Source organism: Heterocephalus glaber, unplaced genomic scaffold (genome assembly GCF_053883595.1).
Source record: "Heterocephalus glaber isolate CG9 unplaced genomic scaffold, H.glaber_assembly_v1.0 deba00000122, whole genome shotgun sequence".
NCBI lineage: Eukaryota > Metazoa > Chordata > Mammalia > Rodentia > Bathyergidae > Heterocephalus > Heterocephalus glaber.
In genome coordinates, this window is record NW_028258138.1 from 1,275,770 (window position 1) to 1,298,479 (window position 22,710).

At 59.6% G+C, this 22,710-nt stretch overlaps 1 protein-coding gene and 1 long non-coding RNA gene across 3 annotated transcripts; one reads left to right on the plus strand and one right to left on the minus strand.

The window, feature by feature from the left end:
- Nucleotides 1-324: 324 nt before the first annotated feature.
- On the minus strand, nucleotides 325-22,710 carry Slx9 (SLX9 ribosome biogenesis factor). 2 transcript variants are annotated; one of them, XM_013071381.3, is made up of 6 exons: nucleotides 22,526-22,710; nucleotides 21,023-21,131; nucleotides 9,555-9,623; nucleotides 4,867-5,014; nucleotides 2,865-2,930; nucleotides 325-2,101 (listed from the first exon to the last, which is right to left on the minus strand). In XM_013071381.3, exons 1-6 carry the CDS (start codon nucleotides 22,661-22,663, stop codon nucleotides 1,978-1,980), a joined length of 654 nt encoding a protein of 217 aa, XP_012926835.3. In that variant the 5' UTR covers nucleotides 22,664-22,710; the 3' UTR covers nucleotides 325-1,977. The 2 variants fall into 2 exon arrangements, with proteins under 2 accessions (XP_012926835.3, XP_004842570.3); XM_004842513.4 differs by having other exon boundaries at nucleotides 2,865-2,933; nucleotides 22,526-22,709.
- Nucleotides 21,056-21,932, plus strand: LOC106009213 (uncharacterized). Its single transcript, XR_001183320.3, has 2 exons — nucleotides 21,056-21,245; nucleotides 21,531-21,932. It is a non-coding gene; the product is annotated as an uncharacterized LOC106009213 (long non-coding RNA).

Consider the following 22,710-nt stretch of genomic DNA (forward strand, 5'->3'; position numbering starts at 1 on the left):
CTGTGACAAAATACCCACAAGTCACTCAAGACAACAGGCTTGCTTTGGCTGCAGTGCTGAGGCAGAATCATGATGAGGTACAGCATGGGGGTGGCCGCTCCCCCAAGGGCGTGGCCCAGTGACACCTTCCTCCTGCCCGCCTCCCACCAGACTCGCCGGACACTGAGCTCCTCCCGAGGTCCTTCTGCGAGGCCACACAGAGGTGGACACATCCAGGGAGGCCAGCGTGGGGTGCCCCAGGGGGCTTCCATCTGCTGTTTACCCTTGGAATCAGAAAACGGACTGAAGGCTTTGGGTTTAAAAAGCATGAACACCACTCAACTGTAAAACTTTTCCACTTAAGTTTATTAGAAAGTAATTCATGTTCACTCATTCTGCAAAGAGAAAATACACAAGAACCGCGAAGGTCCTAGTGGTCCACTCGCAGGCCTGCTGCTTCGGGGCATCTGCGTCTGCCCACACGTGGAGGGTCCGTGTGCCTTGTTGGGCGCATGGGGCGCCTGGCCCTGTGGGCATCCCAGCTGGCAGGTGCTTGGACATGAGCCCTGCACAAACGCAAGGTGCCCCCACATCCACAGCTGCTCAGATGACAGGAGTCTGGTGGTCCCTCCTGTCACCCTCAGCTCACGTGTCCCTCAGGGCCCAGCCTGCCCGCCAAGTCTGCCCCATGCCCCAGTTGCTGCTGTTGCTGCTTCCCCGGGGGACCCTGAAGGGAAGGCCCTGGTCCTCGGGAAGGAGGGACAGTGGCCGAAGGCTATGCAGGCCCACGTTGCCTCAGACCCAGCAGGCAGGGGACGGCTCACACAGCCACACGTGAAGGTACACGTGCTGCAAGACCCAGCTGCACGCAGAGCCTGAGAACAGCCACCCGCCACCCGCCAGGCTGTGCACCCGCAGGCTGTCCATGCTTCCTGCAGAAAGAGGTGTCACCGACACCACCTCCAGACTGGGAATCTGCTGTGGAGGCGGCAGCCGGACATGCCTGGGGGCATGGTCTCGCCTGGACCTCGGGACTTGGGATCTGCTGCCTGCTGAGCCCCGGTTTGTCCCTTTTCAGTGCCAGGTGCCTCCAGGGTGTCCACACTGTGTCTGTGGAGTCCTGCTGCTCTCCCGGGAAAGGGGGCCCAGGACGTGGGCTCCAACTGTGCCTCGGCCACACTGCCAGGCTGTGGGTGCTGCTGGAGGGCCAGCCTGAGCACGCTGGCCACAGCGTGGGAGGCTGGGGACACGGACACGAGAGGCAGGAGGGCAACAGGCACTGGTGCCCGGCCCTCCTCAGATGCATGTGGTCCTGAGCCTCTCAGGGCCCCTGCTGGCCGTTGGGCAAGGGGCCTGCACAGCAGCGGTACAGCTGGGCGAGTGAAGAGCCCACGGGACTCTGGGGCCGGGACACAACTCCTCCCCTTCTGCATCCTGAGGAGGAGGCCTGACAGCCACCGCAAACCCGAGTGGCTAGGCAGTTGTGTGAAACCACCCTGCCGGCTGGCTGAAAGGCCCCACAAGGTGGTGAGGAGCACAACTGAGCAGGCTGACAGCGGCAGGAGGCCACAGCCCTGGCAAGGGTGGTGTGGACGAGGGGACAGGAGCAGTAGGGGCCTCGGCGACCCAGGGGCAGCACACGGGTGCCAGGTGGGGCCCCAAGGGCGGCTGCAGGCATCTGTGAGGAGCTCAGCCAGGCAGCCCAGCCAGGCCTCTGCACCATCAGATTCCCTCTGCGGGCAAAGCTGGGAGCCCGTGCTTGGTGTCCGACGGCGGAGAGGCCAGGCCTGAGGGCCCCGTGGGGCACATGCAGCCCCTGCCCAGCCTCCATCTCAGCCACACCGAGCTCCACCCCGACGCAGGTGCCCTGGGCAGCAGCACAGGGGTCACGAAGGCTGCACCAGCCGAAGGGAGGCTGCTCTCCGCTGGTGAGGTGAAGGCCCTGCAGGGAGGGCACTGCTGAGGGTGCGGCCTTGGGGAACAGGGCAACAGCTCTGGTCACAGCTGGCTGACGCCCTCCTGCTGCATCTGGAGGGCCAGCTGCTGCCCAATGGCCAGCAGGGGACTGGCTCTGTAGGCCGGACTGGCCAGCAGTTCCCGGAACCGGGTCCTTTCTTCCTCACTGCAAGAAGAGACCACAGGTTGGCAGGCGGCTGGGGAGTCCCCAGCCCCACAGGGAGGGCTGAGAAGCACTACCATCCAGGACGTGGAGAACCGGCCCCGAACACCCAGGCCCCGACAGCAGTGGACAGCAGAGCCTGGCGTCACCACCCAAACAGTGCCTGGTACCCGGGGATATCTGGGGGGGGGATGCTGCCCTGGGGCCACTCGCTTGCCCAGGGATCTGCAGGGGTCACCCTGCGGAGCAGAGGTGGGAGTGTGGTGACCTGCACGCCCCGCAGACACACACGGGCCTTACATAAGAGGCACCTGCTCCCTGGTGAGCCCAAAATAGCCATGCACGAGAGCCTGAGCAGGGGTGGGACAGGCTGTCCCAGAGGGCCCCAGGGCCCCTCCAGGAGAGCTCTGTAGCCCAAAGGCCATGTGAGCACTCGGGCTGGGTGCTCTGGAGGACAACCAGGAGCCTGGAGTGTAATCTGCACACAGGCACTGGAGGTGGTGGCTCTAACACATGCTGCCTGAGCCCCAGGCGACCACAGGCACTTCCAGACCATGCTGGCCTGGGCTCTGGGTGGCCGTCCTGGGGACGCCTCTCAGGCCTGGGCTGCCAGGGCCCTGCTGGGCCCGACTGTCACCCTCTCTTCCTGCTGCTGGCGCCCCGGCCCCACACTCCCCAAGGCACCAGTGAAACGCCTCGGACACTGGGGACATCAATGGGTGATGACATGGAAGCGCAGCCTTGGGCACCCAGGAGCTGTACTCACAGGAGCTGCCGTCTCTGGGCTGCACTCATGCGGCTGAGCTCGGCTGGCCGGGGCTTGCTGCTCACCCTGCTGTGAACACAGGGGAGGGATCCTGTCACCAACATGCCCACCCGAGCCCTCCCCATCTGGGCAGCCAGTGTGCCCAGGCAAGGAAGGCGTGGGCCCTGTGCTGGCTGGAGCTGCAGGGCGACCTGCAGGAACAGCCGTCACCACGTCCGTGTTGATGCCCACGGCCCCAAGTGATATGGCCAGATACACCGTGACTCATGCCTTGAGTCTCCCACGCCTGGCCCAAGCCGAAAACCGCAGCTGAGGGCCAGCGCCTGCCAGGTCTACGAGTGGACCCAGGAGGCCAGCAGCGCCCATCATCCGTCCTGGTGGGAAGCGCCATGCTGCTGTGACCTTGGAACCCAGGTTTGCCTACATGCCGAGGACACCCGTGTGTGCCCAGGGACCCCCGGGTGGGGGCACCCAGCTCCCCTGTTCACACTGCAGCACTCCCGGAATGCAGCAGAGGCCCAGGGGTCGGCAAGGATGGGCCATGGAGCGGCCGCCAAGTTTCCTTCCAGGAGCTGTGGGCTCACAAGAAGCCAGTGACAGGGCCACACACCATCTGCAGGGCGGGAGCCCGGAGGAAGGGCGAAGAGAGCCCAGGTTCTGGGAAACACCTAAACTCAGCCTCCTGACCAGGGCCTGCTTTCATATTCATGTTCTCTTAAAATATGAACAGAAGGGCCGGGGATTTAGCTCAGTGGTTCTGCCGCCTGCCTCGCAAGCGCAAGGTCCCAAGTTTGACCCCCAGTACAAAAAAAAAAAACAGAAAACATTCCATTTTCCCAGAACAGTGTGTGAGCTGCTGCCCACCAGGGAAGGGCTGTCACCTCTGGTGTGCCCTGCCCAGCCTCTAGGACGATGGCCTCCAAAGCAAGCGAGGCTAGATCCTCGGGGCCCAGGGGCACCCTGTGCCTGCTGGCTCTGTGTCACTGTTTCCCAAGCTGGGGGCCACTGGCCTGCCCAGGCTGCCCGCACGCCAGGTCCCCCAGGGGCCCTGCCCAGGGGTGGGAACCCTGCTGGGCAGCAGCGCTGACAGGGAGCTGGGTGTGGAGACAGGCGTGGTGGCGGAGCTGCGGTCACCTCATCACCTTGGTGTGACCTCCCTAGGCCCTGGGCCAGCACACCCCTCCTCGCTGGGCAGCTGTTTACGTAGGCCCCCTCCCTTCCCGGGGCCCAGCACATTTTTCAGATGAGAAGCCCGAGAAGAGGGGAGAACCCTTGACCAGGTCACAGTTTTGCTCAAGACCCAGGCATGGAGTCGGCACGGCCAGTGCCGCCCCATGCCCCTCAGCACCAGCCTCCGGAGTCCCCTCGGTGGAAAGCACCTGCAACCCCTGGGTTCTGCAACAGTGCTCGCCCTGCCAGCCCCTCAGAAGGAAATGCAGCAGCGGAAAAGAATTATTTTTAAGGCAGCAAAATCAGAAATGTCAGAAACAAAGATGGAAGCCCAACCACTGGGACAGGACACAAAGCCCCTGATGCTGCCCCATCTGCTCCCCAAAGTGAGGCTCAGCTCCTCGACCTCTCGGCCCCATTGTCCCTCATGGGCGACCTGATGAGGACAGGCTTGGGCTCCACACAGACACCAGGCATCGGCACGCAGGCCTCTGGGGTCTGGGAGGGAGGCACGCACAGCCAGCGTGGGCAGGCGACCACTGAGGAGCAGGCCAGGGACACCACCTGCAGGAGCAGGAAGGGACGAGTAGGCACATGCCAAGGCCCTGAGGCTGGGATCTGGCACACAGTGGGCTGCCATGTGACAACAGGCCAGGCAGCGGCTGGTCCAGGGCACCAGGGCTGATGGAAGGGATGCAAAGGGTGGGGGTGCCCCCGAGCCCTGGCCAACAGCCATAGTGCCACAAGGGTCCCAGGTCAGGTGCAGCTGAGCTCACGTGGCCCTGCTCCCCGGGGGCCACAGCTCCCAGGAGCTGGCACACGGGACACTCACCCCTTGGGCGGCGGTGGGCGGTGGGGCTCCAGTTCCTCCAGCTCCGGCAGGGCGTCTCGCAGGGGGTGCAGGTCCCCCACCACCACTGTGGCCCTGCGCTTCTGCTCCTCCTTATGCTTCCGCTCGGCCAGCTTGATGGCTTCAATTTCTGGGGCCGAGGGGACAGGATGAGAAGGGGCAGGAGCCTGTCACTGGCATGCTTTCTGCCGTCACCCACACCCCACCGGGGACCAGAGGGTCAGCTAGCTCCAAGCTATTTTCTCCTTGTAATCACAGAGCAGGCCTTTTAATTACAGGCTGAGTGCGAGCTTGGAGCTCTCTGCTTCCTTAGCATGCAGACACCGGCACAGCCTGACGGCTCCTGCAGGACAGGGACGAGGGGCACAGGCATGGAGGGAGGGTGTGGCCTGCAGATGTGACCTTCACCCGGGCGCCTGTGAGCCTGGATGAGCTCTGTGCTGCACAGACAAGGCCACCAGCCCCCAGCAGGCTCATGCGGTGGCCCAGGAAAGGCCGCCCTCCCTCTCACCTCCGGGATGGCTGAGACGCAAGGTGACAACTTGGAGGAGGGGAATGAATGTGGTGTTTATGTGGAGCAGCTCCTCTCCCTGAAGTGGGGAGCAGGTGGCAGGGAGGGCTGGGGCTGCAGACCCCGGAACAAGGCAGGCAGCACCAAAGGCCGGGACCTGAGGAGGGCTCAGGGCCAGAAGTCTCTGTGACCTGGGGAGCCAAGGCCTGGACCCTGCACAGCTTGGTTCCATTCAGTGCCCTGTGCTACAAGGCACCCAGGGACGAAGCCCCCAGACAGAGCACGTCCAGTCAACACCACACCTGCAGCCAGATGCCAGACACAGCCAGGCACAGAGCCCCTGGAAAGCGTCCTTGCCACTGTGTCGACACGAGACGCAGCCTCAGCCACCAACCCTGTGAAGCTGTCTTTTTAAAAGAACCCAACATACAAGAGAGTCAGCTGCACAGGCCCCTGGATCTAAAACAAACCTGAAACAGGACCTAGAATGGGGCAGGAGGAAGAGACACGCAGCAAGGGCGACGTGTACCAGACCGGTGGCGGCCATTCTCTCCTCGCTCTACAGGGTGAGTTATGCCTGAGTTAAACGCTACAGGCTGGCGCAAGGTGCCTGCACAATCCCAGCAACCCAGCAGGCTGAGGCAGGAGGGCTGAGTTTGAGGTCAGCCTAAGCTGGCCCTGTCACCAAATAAATGAATGAGTAAATAATGCTACAAATCAGACAAATCACAGGCCAAAAAAATGCATTAAGAGCCACTCAACCTCACTAGAAATAAAGGAAAAGAAAATCCTGACTACAGACACACTGTTCACCTCTCAGACTGAGGGTTAGAGAAGTCTGCTAACACGGGGCAGCGGGCAGGAGCCCGGCAGTGTGTGTGTGGACCTGGGACAGAGGGCAGCCACTGTGCTCTGGCACCACCTGCCCAGGGCACAAGGAGCCAGTCAGCGTGGTGGCCCTGGCACTGGAGGTGGGGGACGGGGGGCGTGGCCAAGGGGCGGGGCAGAACCAGAGCATGGCAGGTTCCAGCACACAAGGTGCACAGCCACCTGAGGAATGCACACACTCCTGAACATGCCGGAGCCCACAGAAGCTGCCAGACCGATGTGAGATTGTAGCAGGCTCACGGAACACAAAATTCCTGTAAAAAACAAGTCAAGCGGACCTTTGTAGACGAGAAACTTGAAGAATTCCATTCACAATAGCATCAAAAGTTTTGAAATATTTAGCAGTAAGTTTGTCCAAACCAAGCAATCACCAAAAAAATAAACAAATACATAAATAAGACAAGGGAAAAGGAAAGAAGTGTCTGCAAGGGGAGCCGCAGTGCCAGCAGCCTCAAGGTTGGCACTGCCGACAGGGCAACGCCACCGAGACTGCCGGGACTCAGGCGACCTGCAGCTCACGAGAGTGCTGCTGAGCAAAACGACAACAAACGGCACGATTCCACAGAGAGGCAAGAACTGGGGGCCCCATCGCCATCGTGGATGGGAGGGTGGTGCGGGCTGAGCCCTCATACCTGGGCCGTGTGGAGGAGGGTGCCTGCCCAAGGATGAGGCCTCTGGCGAGGAGGGTCTCTGGAACCCCTGAGGGCAGTGCAGCCACCCCCCACCCCCCGCAGAGCGGGCAAAGCCAGCCACGGACCACGCGGACATGGATTCAGCAGAGCTTGGCTGGATATAACACTGGCGCCTCAGGTGTTCAGAGGAAAACACGGGAAAAACATCGTCACGATGTGGAATTAGGCAAAGCTCTCTTAAATAGGACACATACGCCATAACCACGTGAGAAAAAGTACCAGACTTCTCAAAATTAAACTCCTGTCATAGAAAAATTTAAGAAAATGAACAGGGCAATCACAGCCTGTGAGGAAATATTTGCAAACATAGCTGCCGAGGACTAGTGTCCAGGACACAGAGAGCTCGGAGAATCTCAGTAATAAAAGGAACTGCCCCAGAGAGGAAGTGCAGGAGGGAGACACAGGCGGCTCATGACAATGCTTCCCGTGATGCCAGGCCGGGCCAGGGATGGCACACGTGTGGGTGAGGCTGCGGACACCAACTCTCCCACGCTGCGGGAGGGGCACAGATGCAGGGCGTCTGGCAGTGGCTCATGAGACTAAACATGCACCCACCCTATGACCCAGCGTTCCATTCCTGAGTATTTACACAAGAGGAGGAGGGAAAACATGGCCATGGGAGACGGGTGCTCGTCCAGCCTCACTCGTCGAGCCAAACATGGCAAAGCCGGTGCCCGCCACAGGAGACTGGGCAAGGAGGTGCATACGGAGAGTCCTCCCAAGAAGCCTGCCCCCACACCATGCCGCCTGCAGAAAGACCGACAGGCGGCTCTTGGGGCAGAGTCGTGAACCAACCAGTGCATCTCACGGGGCTACTGTGGGTGGTGAGGTGGCTACACCCTCAAAGGGGATTTCAGCTGCACAAGTGCACACAACTGTCTAAAATCCCCACCACTGCACACAAACGCAGGGTTCAGGAAGAGAAGAAAGGCTCCATAACAAACCGAACCCCGACAGGACCACTCGGGAATGTGTAAAAAGCATCGCTGGGTGGACCGAGACAGGGATGGACAGATGGTGGCTCTGTGACCAGAGGGGCAGGGCACCAAGGGTAAAACCCACAGGTCGGGATGAGGGTGTTCGCTATAAATGCTTCCCACTTTTCTGAATCCCATTTTGACATGAAAACGTGAAGTAAAAACAACTCGGGAGATGTGGCTAATGCTACACTCAGAGGCCAACTTACAGCCTTTCATTTCTAAAGGAAACATGGCAACAGGCGGGTGAGGGAGGCCAGTGAACCTGAAGAAAGCCTGAGCGGGGAACTAAAAGCAGAAACAAACGATTTAGAAAACCCAAAGAGGACTGATGACTAAATTCAAGAATTCCTAGACAGGAAGAGACAAAACTGCCTGGCTCCTCATCAGAAACAAGGCACAGTGAAGAATGACAGAACATGAAAGACATTTAATAATGAGAAACTAACATACAGCCCTTGGCTAATAAAGGCTGAGATCTGATTATTTCAGAAAAATACAAGTGGCAAAAATCAAGTCAAACAATTAATAAAAAGACCAAGCACCAGCCAGTCGTGGTGGTGAACAGCTATACTCTCAGCACTCGGAGGCTGGCGCAGGAGGATCACCACAAGTTCAAGGTCAGGCTGAACTACATAGCGAGACCCTGTCTCAAAAAGCAAAAAAAAAAACAAACCAAGCATCAGAGATGAAAAATTACACATCTCAAAAATATACCCAGAAATGCTTGGGCCTGCATGGCTCAGTCCTTGCACGCTTCCAAAGCTACCTTACCAAGAATACTCTGCACGGTTTATACTGGGAATTATGAAAGAGAAAATGAAGGAATGGACCACGGAAACAACACCCAAAAAGTGGCAGAAAACATAAAATTAGTACTCCTGGAATAAGCTGACAAGTCTAACGACTACCTTCAAAGAACACATTGTCTTTAAAACCCTCAAGGAAAAGATAACATAAACCACATTTCAAGATCTGAGAATGTAAAGAAGAAGACATTACAAATTAGGTTTACAAAGTCACAAAATCACCACAAAAAGATAACTATGAAAAAAATTACAAAACAGTCTTTCATGTGATCACTGTGTAAAGATAAGAAAATCTTCAGAAGAACGCTAGCAGCTCGTTAGCGTCACAGAAAACAATTACACATTCCAAGAGGAGTGAGAAGAGAGGCGTTTGCACTGCCGGGAGGGAGGCTGGCTGGGAGCCCAGGGCACGTCCACCCTCGGCAGGCGGGAGAGGGGCCGGCTGAGCGCGGGCCAGCGGACAAAGGGGAGGACACAGCCCAAGTGACTTCTGAAACGAAAACATGCACCACAGGAGCCAAAACGGACTGTGACAAACAAGGGGCCGAGAGCAGCAGCTTCAGGAGACGGCACTCTGGGGAGCGAGAAACATGGGCCTGCAGTGCTCGCCCTCAGCAGGGGCAGCTGCCGCCTCCCTGACGGGGCCAGGTGACTCCTTGGGCATCCACTCTGGGCTCCCGGCAGGTGCCTTTGGCTGGGAACCGATGCTGCCCTGTGTGGGAGCCCCGCTGTGCATTCGGGTGCAGCGGAGAGCAGCGGCATGGCTGCCCCAGAGTCGAGGGCATGAACTTACTCTGCAGCCATCGCGCCCGCCGCTGCTTGAGCTTCTCCTTCTTGGGCAAAATGGCCTTCGGCTCAGCACCTGAGGAGAGAACACACGGATGACGGATGAGTCCTGGGTGCTTCAGCCCCATGGTGCCCGAGGCTGGGACAGAGCAGGTTCCCACTGTGCTGGTGGCAGCTCACGGCAGTCAGCTGTGCCCATGGCGAGGTCAGCCCCGGGACACAAGCAGCAGGCGCCAGCACAGTGCTGGGTTCTCGGGGCACCAGCACCCTCCAAGATGACGGCCTGCCCCCTGCCCACTGCTGCCTGGAGAGCCAGGCAGTTACCAATGAGAAGGACCTGCCCACCCAGTCAGTGACTTCAGGACTGAGAGCAGCTGGCCACGTAGCCCAGGGGAGGCCACAGCCTACGCGGGATGTGAACTGGGCAGCAGTCAGCGGACACAGGATGGCAGTCGGTCCTAGGCACGTGCCTGCTCCCGGCTGCACCCCAAGGCTACCACCGGGACCACAGGAGCACATCCCTGGGGCCCTGCAATCCAGGAAAGCACTACCATATGTCCCAGTGAAGGCCAACGACAAGGACACCCAGAGCAGGGCTCCTGTGCTGGCCGCCTGCACCATCCCTGTGCCTACTGCCCATCCAGCCCTGGAGACGAGTACCCAGCCCTCCTTCTGCTGCCACGCCCCTTATGCAGCCAGGTTGGCTGTCCAGCCCTGCTCCACCGGGACAGCAGCAATGTGCCAGCTGCCCCATGACCCAGGCCTTCTACACGGTGCTGCCACCTCTGGCAGATATCTCATCACCCCAGGGCAGGGTGGGAGGAGGACTGTCCTGTGCGAGGACACGCAGCGCCCCCTGTTCCAGTGCCACCTGCCCGGCCCCAGGTCCCAGGTCCAGCCAGCTGCTCCTCACTGTGCTGCCATCCAGACTGCAGCCCAGGCCACCAGCACCCTGGACATCAAGGGCCCAGCCACTACTCAGCAGAAGCCACAGCCACACGGCAGGGCCCAGGAGACCTGGGCTCCTGCACCACAGCCAACGCCCAGCCATGGTGGCAGAGCCGCTGGCCCTGCAGTCTCGAGAGTCCTTCCAGCTGCAGAGCAGCCCCCAGGCACAGGCCCACCAGGGATACGGGGACACGGAGGGTGCCAGCACCCGAGGTGAAATGTGACAATGAGGCCTGCCCATGCCCTCTCCTGTCCCTGCAGCACCGCCTGTCGTCTACGGCTCGGCATAGTCCTGACGGCCCCGTGCCGTGCTGCACATCCCCACTGGGAGGGGCTGGACTGTCCCCAGCCGAGGGCCTCTGAGTGTGACTGCTTCTGTAGACATGGAGTATCATGGAGCTAAAGGAAAACGAGGTCTCCAGGGTCCTTACAAAAGACAAGGCCAGGACACACACAGAGGATGACATTAGCAACCCCAGGGGAGACTGCAGAGGGACCAGCCCTGTGACACCATGCTGCTGACCCCTAGCTCCAGGACTGAGAGCTAACTGCTTTCACAAGTGCTCTGCACCGTAGGTGGGCAGCCTGCACCACCACAGCCAGCCGCCTTGGCAACAACGCACCATGCTGGGCCTCCTGAGGGCCACCTCACTGTCACCGTCACCACCACTGGTGGTCACCCAGGAGGCACATGCAAGGCGAGTCACCTAGACACACTGGGGGACTGGTTGCATTTCAGTCAGGAGCCCACTGGATTTTCCATGAGAAAGCAGGCTCTGCAGGAGTAGCACCCTGCCCAGAGCTACAAAGCACGGCCAAGGACCGGGACGTTTAAGGAAGGGTGACAGGTGGGCCCCTGACGTGAGGAGTCACGATGGCCACTCGCCTTGCAGTGCAGGATGGGCTGAGCTCATGGTCACCTGCACCCCAGGGACCCTGCAGCTGTAGGAGGCTCAGTCGCCAAAGTGAACCACAACCCAAGTGGACACAGCTCAGCTTCTGAAAGGGCCAGGAAAATGCACTGGGCCCTGCGTGCAGGACACAGGATTCCCAGGCCCATCAGGACCACCCACCCCGCACCATGAGGTGGGGAGGGCCAGCACCACATGCCCAGGGTGACCACGGCCAGGCCTGCCCCTCGTTCACCAGACGTGCTGAGCTGTGTCCACCTGTGTCCGCCTGAATCACCTGGATGCAGGCCAGGTGGTCTGGCCCCGGAGAGGCCAGGCAGTGAGTGAAGACTCGGGACAGCCACAGCTCCGATGTGCTCAGACAGTGTGTGGCTGGCGGGGGGCAGCCCAGCCCACACCAGCCTTGTGCAGATGCAGGACCTGGGGACAGGGCCAGGACACAGGGCAGGAGGCCCTCGCTGCTGACTGGGCCTCCAGAGCCCAGTATCCTTGAGCCAATGGGCGGGGTACACTTCCCATGTGACATGTGGGACCGTGTCACCTCTGCAGAGTCTTTGTGGGCTTTGGACAGGGAGTCATGGGGAGATGAGCCCGCTGGTGCCCCTGCTCGGCCCCCACTCAGTGGCTGAGGATGGGGATGGGTGGGGAGCACCAGATGCCCCAGGCGGCTCTGGAACAGGGCAGCCCCGAGGACAAGCCCCAGGGCTGAGTCAGACGGCTGCAGCCTGGGACCGCTCTTTCAGAATGGGTCTGCAGGTGCTGCCTGGTCTCCAGCGCCAACTTTCCTGGCCTGTACTGGGGAGAGCCCACTGGCTGAGGGAAAGGAGGCAGCAGCAAGTCCCACCGAGAGCATGGCTGGAGTCCAGCCCAGCTGCGTCCTCCTCGAGGTAGGACAGGACCTAAGCCACTGTACTCCCACAGCCTAGCCCCACCCAGCACCACCATCGAGGGTGAGAAGGCTGCATCTACCTTCTGGATGTGCGTCCAGCTCCCGTGGGCCGGTGTCTCTGCACTCATCCCAGCCCAGCCCCCAGAAGGGAGGAGCTGGGCCGCACAGCCCTCAGTCTCTGTCGAGACAGAGGTGGGGATGCAGCAACAGGGCCTGGGGCTTAGCAGCAGGTGCTGTCCCAACACAGGGTGCATCCTGGGCAGCTGCAACAGAAGCACATTCCCCCAGGCACAGCGGGGAGACCAGGCCCGCTCTGAACACCAGGTCAACAGCATCACCACTGAAGCCCCAGTGAGGCGGGAAGGGGACAGGCCAGCACATGCTCCTCAGGGACAGAGCGAGAGCCACAATGGCCACGCTGCGTCCAGAGAACCAGAACTGGAGCAGAGCAGAAACACTGGGTCTGGGGCAGCCCAGCCCGAGGCAGCAGCACAGCAGCCAGCAGCCAGCCGTTCCTCAGAGTTACACTGGAGACCACTGGAGCGACCGAGCCACCGAGGCACCATCAGCAGCGTGGCGGCTGCCGGGCCACAAACCTCACCGTGGTGCCCTCCACTGTCACCCACAAGCAGGCTCTGACATCACCCAGTGCTGCCGTCTGCCTGCCCAGGCCCCTTCACCAGGTCCCTGTGCTGAGCTCTCGGTGCTGTGACAAACCCAGGGAAAAGGAGCCGGAGGGGAGGAAGGGCTGCTTGGCCCGTGGTTTCAGCTTCATGCTTGGTCCGGGCCCCTGGCTCCGGGCTTTGGTGAGGAGGAGCTCCCTCGGAGGCAAAGGGAGAGAGCAGGGCCAGGTCCCCACTCCCCTCAAGGGCCCAACGACCCCAGACAGACCGCTCAAGTGGCTACCAGCTCCCACAGCGCCAACCGCTGGGGCCCAAGCCTTCAACTTGCAAGTTCCTGGGGATATCAGAGATCCAGGAAGCAGCATCCCACGGCCCCAGGAGTGCAGTGAGCTCTGGGGGATGCTTGTCCCCTCGGCCGACACACCAGGTGCTGGCGGGCGAAGACAGATGGCCTGCTTCCTGCGCTCACAGAGCACAGAGCACCTGTGATCCCAGCACTCTGGGGACTCAGGCAGGAGCATGCGCTCAGCCTGGGCAATACAGGCACTAGAGACACTTGCATCAAAATAAAGACTTAAAGAAGGACAGAGGATGGAGCTCAGTTCGAAGGCCATGGGTTCAATCCCCCATACAGCACTGTACAAAAGACAAAAAGAAAAACAAAACATCTGAAAGCCTGAAAGAAAAACAGGAAAAGGGCACAGAGACAACACTCGAGCCTGGCTCATGAAGAATGTCACACACGCACGCACATAGCACAGAGAGCCACGGTGCTGTCCACAAAAACATGCCCAGAGACAAGCGCGTACACAACAAACCAGACCACAGCAGCCTCAAAGAGGAGCGCGGATGTGACGAGGCCCAGGACGGACAGCAGGTCTGGTGCACAGCACACAGATGAGCTGAGGGGAGGCTTCTGAGCCAGCCAAGCCACAGAGACAAACCGCCGGGGTGGGCACGGGTCCTGGGGCCCATCCAGATGCCCTCGGGCCAACACCAGCCTCCCCGGAAGGAAAAGGATGTCCAGGATGACGCCCAAGACCCCCAGGACGGCCTCTCGACAGCCCGGTGCCCTTCCCTGTTTTCCTCTGCCACCCATGGGGGATCAGCAAAGTCCACGGAGCTAACACGGGAAGCAGTGTGGGCCCAAACCCCATGCCGTCTCAGAGGCACAGTACAGACCTCCAGCAGACCTGCATGTGCCTCCTGCAGTCAGCCTGGTGAGTCCCACGGGACCCTGGAAGTGACCAGGACACCTTGAGACCCTGTGGAGGTGCAGGAGGGAACAGCCAGAGAAATGGGAAGGCACAAAAACAGAAAGAAGGGATGACGCAGTCGCTCTTCGTGTCACGTGGCTGCATGCACAGAAAACATCGCAGCGTCTGCAGCCTGCGGGGCTGCAGCTGCCCCAACCTGGGCGGGGGGGGGGGGGTGTCCCTTGACCCTGCACCAGGAAGGACCAGAGGGGCTGACGCATGTGCCCTCGCCACCTCAGTGGAGCCAGGGTGCCAACCTCTTGCACGGCAGGTGCTTGGGCAAGCCGTGTCACTGGGGAGGAGCGCCAGCCCCAGGTGACTGTCAGAGTCCCTGTGCCAGGCTTTGGGTCTGGCCCAAACGTTTCTGCCACCCAAGGGCTGGTGCTGTGGCATGCACACCCTGGGGCTGGGGGCTGGGCCCCAGATGACGGCCCACTCTCAAGCCAGCACCTGGGAAAAGCGCAGCACCACCAAGGGTCCATGCTCCACCGCGAGGTGGGATGATGCACCCAGCAATGAGCCTGTAGGCCAGGGCGCCCACGGCCACTGCATGCTCAGTGTCACCTTGCACTGCCCTGAGGGTCGGGGTCTGGGGCCCAACCACGAGGGACACCGCAGGGGTGCCCCTTCCCGGGCTCTGCCAGCCGTCCATGCAGGGTGTGGGAAACGGGTTAGAGTACAGGGACGGGCAGAGCCTGGGGCTCCCCACCGCCGCCCTCTACCCAGATGCAGGCAGACGGCGTGGGCGAGGGCAGCTGGGCTCACACACAGCAGAAACACGCCGGGAACTGCAGCAGCTCCCGCCAGGGCCAGAGCGCCATGTGCAGGCCCCAGCTGAGGACGCCTCAGTGCCGGAGCACACCACACCGACACGCTGCCCGGGCAGCAACACCCAGCCTAGGGAGGGAACCCTGGCGCCGTCTCCTCAGGGGGCAGCTGGACCGACCATAGGGAAGGAAAGCAGGCTCGGGTCGGTCTTCCAGCCACATCCCTGGCGAAAGCTCTGGCGAGCACTGCCAAAAACCCCGTGCCCGCCGGTCTCAGGCCACGGCAGGAGCTCTGAAGGTCGGTCATCCTCTCTCTCCCAAGGCCACTGCCACCTCCTGGTGACAGTGAGGCACGGCTGCTCCCTGGAGAGTGGGTGAGCAAGCAGGCGGCAGGCAGGATGACACATGCAGCACCCCGCAGGCCTGGGCACAGTGGTCCCCGGTCCCCGCAGAGCAGGGCAGCGGCTCTACCTTCCGGGCTGCTGCACTGCTGCCTTCTCGACGGTGGAACATCACTCCTAGTCACTGAGGCAGAGGCCGCGCAACACTCAAGTCTGCCACAGTGCAGTGGGTGCGAGCAGCAGCCGGGGACTGGGTTCACGCCTGGAAGTGCCAGCCACAGCCAGATGCTGGCCACCGACAGCTCGGCTCCAACACCACCATGGTAACTATTGTGGCGTGGGTTTAGATGTCTCCCCAAAACCTCGCACTCTCACAGAGGCGGCTGAATCTAGAGTGTGACTGGTTCATGGTGGGACTGGGCCCGGGGCACTAGGGTTAAGGTCCTGAGTGCTGCCCGCCCTAGGTGGTCTGAGTAAGGCAACAGGCAGGAAGACGCTGTTGCTTTTGCTACTTTCCATGCTGTTTCTCCTGTGCTGCCTGTTTGGCCTCCACCCTGCCTCAGAGCCACCTGATTATGGACCGAGACCTCTCCAAACTGTACACTAAATAAGTCTTTCCCCCTAACTTTGGGTGTGGGATACTTCCTCTCAGCAGCAAGAGAAAAGTAACTAACACAGTAACCTTCCCCCTGGGCCTAGAGACACAGGTTTCCCGCACTGCATGACTGGCTGAGCCCCCAGAGCAGGACCAGCCTTCTGCTGCACCTTCCAACTGCTTCGCAGGCCTTCAGCCCAACAGGAGGCTTCCACTCGGGCCCCATGCTGTCTGAGCAGCTGTGGCCAGTGCTGGGACTGCTGGGGAGGGACAGGGCCTCTGTGTCTGGCAGGGGCACAGCCCGGTCTCATTACCCGCCTGTCCAGCTCTACAAGGATGAGCTCCCAGGTCCCCCATCCCTGAGGACAAAGGCACTGAGCCCAGAAAGCCCCAGGTTGGGGGTGGGTGGGCGGTGCACAGGACAGAACCCAGTCAGCTGGCTCCACGCTGGCTCTTTGTCCGCCTGGCCGAGAAAACCCTGCAGCACTGTGCTCCATGACAGTGGGACAGGACACCCAAGAAATCCCACCGACGGCCGATACAGAAACACAGGGCCAGACTGGCCATGTCTGCAGGACGAGGCACGGCTCAGCAGCTCCCACAGAGTGACAGGCAGGGCGGCCTCACAGAGGTCTCTCAGAGCTCACCTCGCCTGCGCCACTGTAAGTTTGGGGCCAGGCAGACACACGTGCAGAGCTGGTTACAGGAGGTTCCTGTCTCAGCTGTCTTTCTAGAAACACCTGAAGGAGACCCTGGGCTTCCTCAGGCGGGGGAAGCCCAACGCACACGCTCCATCCCTGGCCTGTCCTCTAGCAGCTGACCTGAAAGGACACACGGCTCTGCTGCCCTCTGCTGGGCAGAGCACGGGTGCACAGGGGACGCTGACCTCCCAAAGGGGACCGACACCTGAGGGGGCCGCGTGAATGCCCTCAGGGCTCCTCCTGGAAGCCTGCACAGCCACCTGAGCGCCACCCAAGTGATGAGACAGCACTGGGCTGTCCCCCAGGTGCCTGTCTGAGGTCCCAGCTGGCCTCCGTGCGAGCCCGTGCTGGTGTGAGCTCTGTGCCTAGGTGGAAGGACACAGGTTCCAGGTGCACCCCTGGGCAGGCCGAGCACAAGGCTCCTAGCTTGCTGCACATCCCGGGGTTCCAGGGGCCTTGCTTGGGTCTGGCACTGTCCTCAAGCCCCACCCACTGCTGGACTCGGAGTTGCCGAGAGCTGCTTCACATGGGCCCAGCACCCCCAGGAAGCCCTTCCAGCGCTGGCCCTGACGCACAGGGCAATGCGGAGCCTGTGTGGGAATAGGGTCATGGGAGAGTGGCTAGGGTGCTTCAGAGCAGCCACTCTCTGCAAGCTCTTGCCTTTCTCCTTGCCCCTCTTCCTAGAGAGCTGCTGCAGAGCTACACAGATCCTCCCAGCCAGGGTCCCTGCCTGGAAGGGCAGAGCAGGGGCACGGGGGACGGGGCTCCAGCACAAACAGAAAAGACCGGAGCACCCAGGTCTACACCCGGAGACTCTGCCCCCGGGCTGCAGGTGCTGTGGCAGGGCAGGGTCCCAGGGCGCAGACTGGGCAGGGCTCTGCCTCTGGGCCATGCCTCTGAGGCTTCCTCAGCTCCAGGGCGCCAGGCATGACAAGGATGAGCACTGCATGCGCAGGAGTCCTGTGACCCACCTACCCTCCTAGCAGGAGACTGGGAGCTGCAAGCCCTTCTTCTACCTATGGATGAGGAGGGGCTGAGCTGGGCCCCACTGCCTGGGGACCCTGAGGCTTAGCCAGGCCAGGCCTCAGAGGAGGGAGCCCGCCACACCTGGGCGGCCTCCCTAGGGTCTGCAGGCTTCAGCTTCTGGGCCACAGCTAGAGGCCACATCTTTCACACCATGGCACAGAGGGAGCATGGCTGGCCGCTTGCGCCAGGATCCTCGGTGAGCTTCCAGTCGCCTATGTCCACCCAGGGCCAGTGCTGAGGACACACACCGGAGACCAGGGCCCAGAGCCATGGTCCAGGACACAGCAGCCAGGCTGCTCCCCGGAAGATGGGGGATGGGAGGGGTGCAGCCAAGGAGAGCGTGCTGGAAGCTGCCTTGGGCCCACCAGGAACCCAGATTGTCAGGACCTGGGTGGGCTCTCACAGGAGCATCTCTCCGAATCCTCCTGGGACTGTGGCACAAGTCACAGCTGGCAAAGTGCAGGCCACGCTGGGCCAGGGCCAGGCAGGGGCAGAGCGAGGCAGGGAGGTGCAGCTGGATAACCCAGTCCCCTGGGACCCTCACGGAAAGGAAGCCAAGGACCCAGGTACACTGGGGCTGGGCCCGTCCGGAGCAGAACTGCTGCCCTCTTACCCAGGGCTTTTATGAACAAATAAAAGGGTCCAGATTTTTGTATTCCTCATCCGAAGTACTCAGACTAACTGTTCTGTTAAGCCTTTTGAGAAAGCACTCCATGACGAGGGGCAGGCAGAGGGTCTGTGCGCAGACACAGGACGCTCGCCTGCCAGCTGCACCTGGGATGGCCACTCCTGCTCCACCGCCACGTGCCCCGGCATGGGGAAGGGACTGGGGAGCCCTCCCAAGGACACCAAGGGAGCAGCATGCTGCAGGGCAGGGATTTAGAGCCCTGGGACTTCAGAGAACAGGTAGAAACCAAGCCTACCCGGTCTGCACAGGACAAGATAGGCTGGGTGGAGGCTGCAAAGCCAGGCAAGGCAGTTAATTCACTGTTAATGCTCTGGGAGACTGGAGGAAAACCTGACCAGAGTGCTGTATGCCAGGGATGGGACAACCAATGCATGGTGCCAACCAGGGAGACTCAACAAGAAGTGCATGCGAGGGACACCTAACCCAGCGGCTCAGCAGTTTTGGATGTGCCTCGCATGTGTGAGGTCCTGGGTTCAATTCCCAGTAGCCCCCCAAAAAGCATTCTCACATCTAAGGAAGCTGACTCAAACTGCCCTAACTGCACACAAAGCTTGGGAGGATGAAAACATGCAAAAGCCATTTGCTCCTGTGAGTCCCCAAAAAACCACAGGCCTGGGCTCCAGCCACAAGGCAGACTCAGCTAGCACAGCTGGCCGGGTGCCGGGCAGGCCCAGCAACACAGTCAGGAAACACCAGGCAGCATGAGTTGCCATGCACTCCAGCTGTCACCCTGAGAGCTGTCAACAAGAGGGAGTCACGGCTGAAAGGACAGCAGGGCACCCGAACGTGACCCCGGCAAAATCACAAAATCCAAAGCAATGATGCAGAAAACATCTGGCTAAAACCGTACCTGAGACATAATTACAACTCACCACGAGAGGTGCTTACAAACTGTAAATGGAAACTTGAAAAAAAATAAAAATCACAGGAAACCCCGGGAGCGGTTCATCAGGAGTTCAATCCAATTAAAAAAATCAAACACATCACTGAGACAACAAGTGTTGGATTAGTGAGACAAAAAGGAAGCTATCCAAGCACCGAAGGCTAAACAGGATGGAAAGTGTGCAGATGAAAGCAGAGACCCAAAGAACAGGGCCAGCAGCCTCCTGGGAGGATCTGGTCACCCGGCTGCCAGCACTCAGAGTACACAAAGGCTCCTCTCCAGAGCCAAGGCAGAGCCTGAGGCCCTGCAGCTCCCAGTGTGGAGGGCTGCTCTCCACCCACAGGCCTAACAGGCCAGCTGGTCGGAGAACCAGAATAAAGGAGGCTAGGGGACTGCATCAGCGAAGCCCCAGACGTGAGAAGCGACTTCCTTCCACAGCATAAGGAACCTGAAGGAAAAGCTGGGCAAGGAGCCATGGTCGCACCTGTTCCCGCCACGACAGTCATTGCGGATGTGTGTGCTGTTCTCATGATAGAAAGGAACTGCTTGCCCACCTCGAGATGACGGTACTGCAGGTAAGCTCTGTTAAAAGCCCTCAGAAATACACCAAAGAACTTCCGAATGAAACACCAGAGTCTGGGATTCACTTTAAAACCATTAGTATGTGGGTGCTGAAGGCACATGACAGGTTCATGGGCTTTCTCAAAACTATTCCTTAATTTTTCCATAAAAATCAGATCTTTTCTAAAAATACAGGTTAGGGGCCAGGGATTTAGCTCAGTGGTTTCGCCGCCTGCTGCACAAGCGCAAGGACCCGAGTTCGATCCCCGGTACCAAAATAAATAAATAAAATAAAAATACAGGTTAATTTGCTCAGCACTGGCACCCCTGGGGAAGCCCAACCGTCCTCCAATGCTGCTTGACAAAGTTCCAGCTGGGGGAAAGAAAGGGTGGAACACATCGTACCCTCATGTTTTATTTTTTCTTGCCATAATGTTTACAATTGTTCCTCTGGTCACAGGAGTCATTGTGTTTGTGACTAACAACAAACGCTCCATAAGGCTAATTGGCAACGATGTATTGAAATCTGATCTGGCTCAAAAGTCTCAAATTCCAGTTTCTCTTAGTTCTATTGCCACATCCACTCCTAAAGAAACCTCTCTTAAAACCCCCGCTGTTTTCCCACTACTATGACTCCCCCCTCTTATTGCTGACATTCTTTTTACTAAAGGGGTCTTATAAAGAGATTGAAAGGACAGACTTTAGATGTAAGAAATAGTGGGAAATGGGAAATAGAAAGAACGTTAAGACAGGTAAATGCATTAAGGAGGCAAATTACTCAGTATTTCTCAAAGTGCTGTAAATATCTCCTGCTCATGGACTATGAACCCAAATGACATTTAGTTAAGATGAATAGAGCTAATAGCAAACTATATTAACCGTTGTGCAGTTTCTCAAGGGCTAGCTGGTGACCACAAGTTTGACATTTAATTTGATTAAGTTACTTTCTGTTCTGCTTAGGTATGGGACAATGAGGGAACAATTGTAATTTTTAAGAAATGTATTCATGATGTTCAATGATATGAATCAGCTTAGAAAAAATATACTGTTTAACAAAAATAACCTTTACCTCATCAGATATTGCTAAGGCAACATGTTCCGCCCAATGCCTCTTCGCTATTGCTTAAAGATATAAAAATAAATCAGACCCTGAGACTTCTCAGAGGGAACCTGAACATTGATTGTGAAGGTTCTTTTCTCATCGCCGGCCCAGGACATCTCCCCTTCCTACCCTACATCGACTGGGGCTGGTCCGCGGCACACCCCCACTCCGGACAGCCACTCACCTCTCCCGAAGGAGGCCACACTTCTCGTGTCCACCTCCAGCCTCTGCACCAGGGCGCTCGGGTCTATCTGGGTCCCGGCAAAGACGTTGGTGTGGATGAACCCCCCGTCCTGCAAGGCCCAGTGGAAAGGAGAGAAAGGTGACATCAGGCTGGCTCCGTGGCTTCAGGAGATGGGAGGCCAGTGGTCCAGCACAGGGAGGACATACAAGACACGGATCACCAGGTGAGCTTTGCTTAATCGCTGGGGACTGGAGGGGCGCTGCCTTCCTGCCTCATTCCCGATCCCCTGCGCCTCACTCTCAGCAGCGCTCTCAAGAGCAGGAACCAGGCTCCCCCCACCTCTCCAAGCACAGGGCACAGCAGCTCAGCTTGGCCCTGCTCCCAGCCCTGCTCCCAGGTCTACCTATGACCCACATCACCCTGAAGCAAGCCCCTCTGCTGGCCACACTGTGGTAGGCCAGAGGCCCCACCTAGCTCATTCAATACCCAAGCTCTATGGATTCCACAGAGACCACAGCATCAAGCCCAAGAGGGGACCTTTCTGACCACCCCAAATATGCTGCTCCTGATGGAAAGATGATTTCGGGCTAAAGGGACCTGAACTAACAGCAGGTGCCAGAAGAACTAACAGCAGGTGCTGTGACTGCCCCATTCTGAAAGCAGGAGAGGAGACCCCAGGGGAGTCGTCTCCCTCTGCCTCCTCTGCGCGCACGGGTCAGAAGAGCCCGGAAACCCTGCACAGACAGATGCTGTAAAGACAGCCCGTCTCTCCGAGGATTTATGCTTAACATAAAAGACACACCGGCGCGATGTTGTGTGTCTCTCAAATATTACAATATTACTAGATTAAAAATCCGAACTTCTGCTTTCTTCTCTATCCACATTAAACTTCAATTTTTCATACTTTCAAGTTCTGCTTGCTGCTTTAAGTACTAAGGATTGAACCTTTGCACTCCCATATCCTAGCACTCAGCAGGCCAAGGCAGGAGGATCGCCACGGAGTTCAAGGCCAGCCTGGGCTACATAGCAAGAGCCTATCACAAAAAAAGGAGGAAAAGAAAGAGGAGGGGAAAGGGGGAAGGGGGGTAAGAGGGAGAAAGGAAACAAACCGCTCCCCTTCACCTCACAGAAATGACCCGGAAGCTCCCCTGGCCCAGGGCTGCGGGCCACACCAGGAGCGCGCCCTCAGGCACAGGCTCTACCGGAGAGGGCGGCCAAGGGGAAGCGGGCGCAGAAAGCGGCACGGCACATCACTGCCACTGCCGAGGCGAAAGCGCAGGCCGCGCAGGCCCCGCAGGCCCCGCAGGCCCCGCCGCCGCCGCCGCCGCCGCCGCCGCCGCCGGGCCCGCCCTCCACAGGCAGCGAGCCGACCCGGCAGGGAACCCTCACCCGCCTTGGGAGACCACCGGAGGGCGCTCGCGGGCGAGGCCGGGCACGCCCCGCCGCCCCGCCTGTTTAAAGCGCTTTCCCCGCCCCGTGGGCTCCCCGCCAGGCCGGCCTCACCTTCGCACCCGCTCCGCCCGCCGAGGCCGGTGGAAGGGCCGCCCCGGGAGCCGGGGGTGCGGGGCCGGCCGCGGGCTCCGCCCTGGGCCTCACGGCGGCCTGGTGCACCCGGGCTCGCAGCCCTCGCACTTTCCCCATCTTCTCCGGTGAGAACCTCGCGGAACCCGGAAGTTGGTTCTCCGCGC

What these genes read in the sequence shown, in the direction of transcription:
- Slx9 (XM_004842513.4), bottom strand. Translation starts at nt 22,663, where the DNA reads ATGGGGAAAGTGCGAGGGCTGCGAGCCCGGGTGCACCAGGCCGCCGTG. An exon ending in CGGGCGGAGCGGGTGCGAAG is followed by an intron (nt 21,132 to 22,525) that starts GTGAGGCCGGCC and finishes TGGGCCTTGCAG; the next exon opens with GACGGGGGGTTCATCCACAC. An exon ending in CGCCCACCGCCGCCCAAGGG is followed by an intron (nt 2,934 to 4,866) that starts GTGAGTGTCCCG and finishes CTGTGTTCACAG; the next exon opens with CAGGGTGAGCAGCAAGCCCC.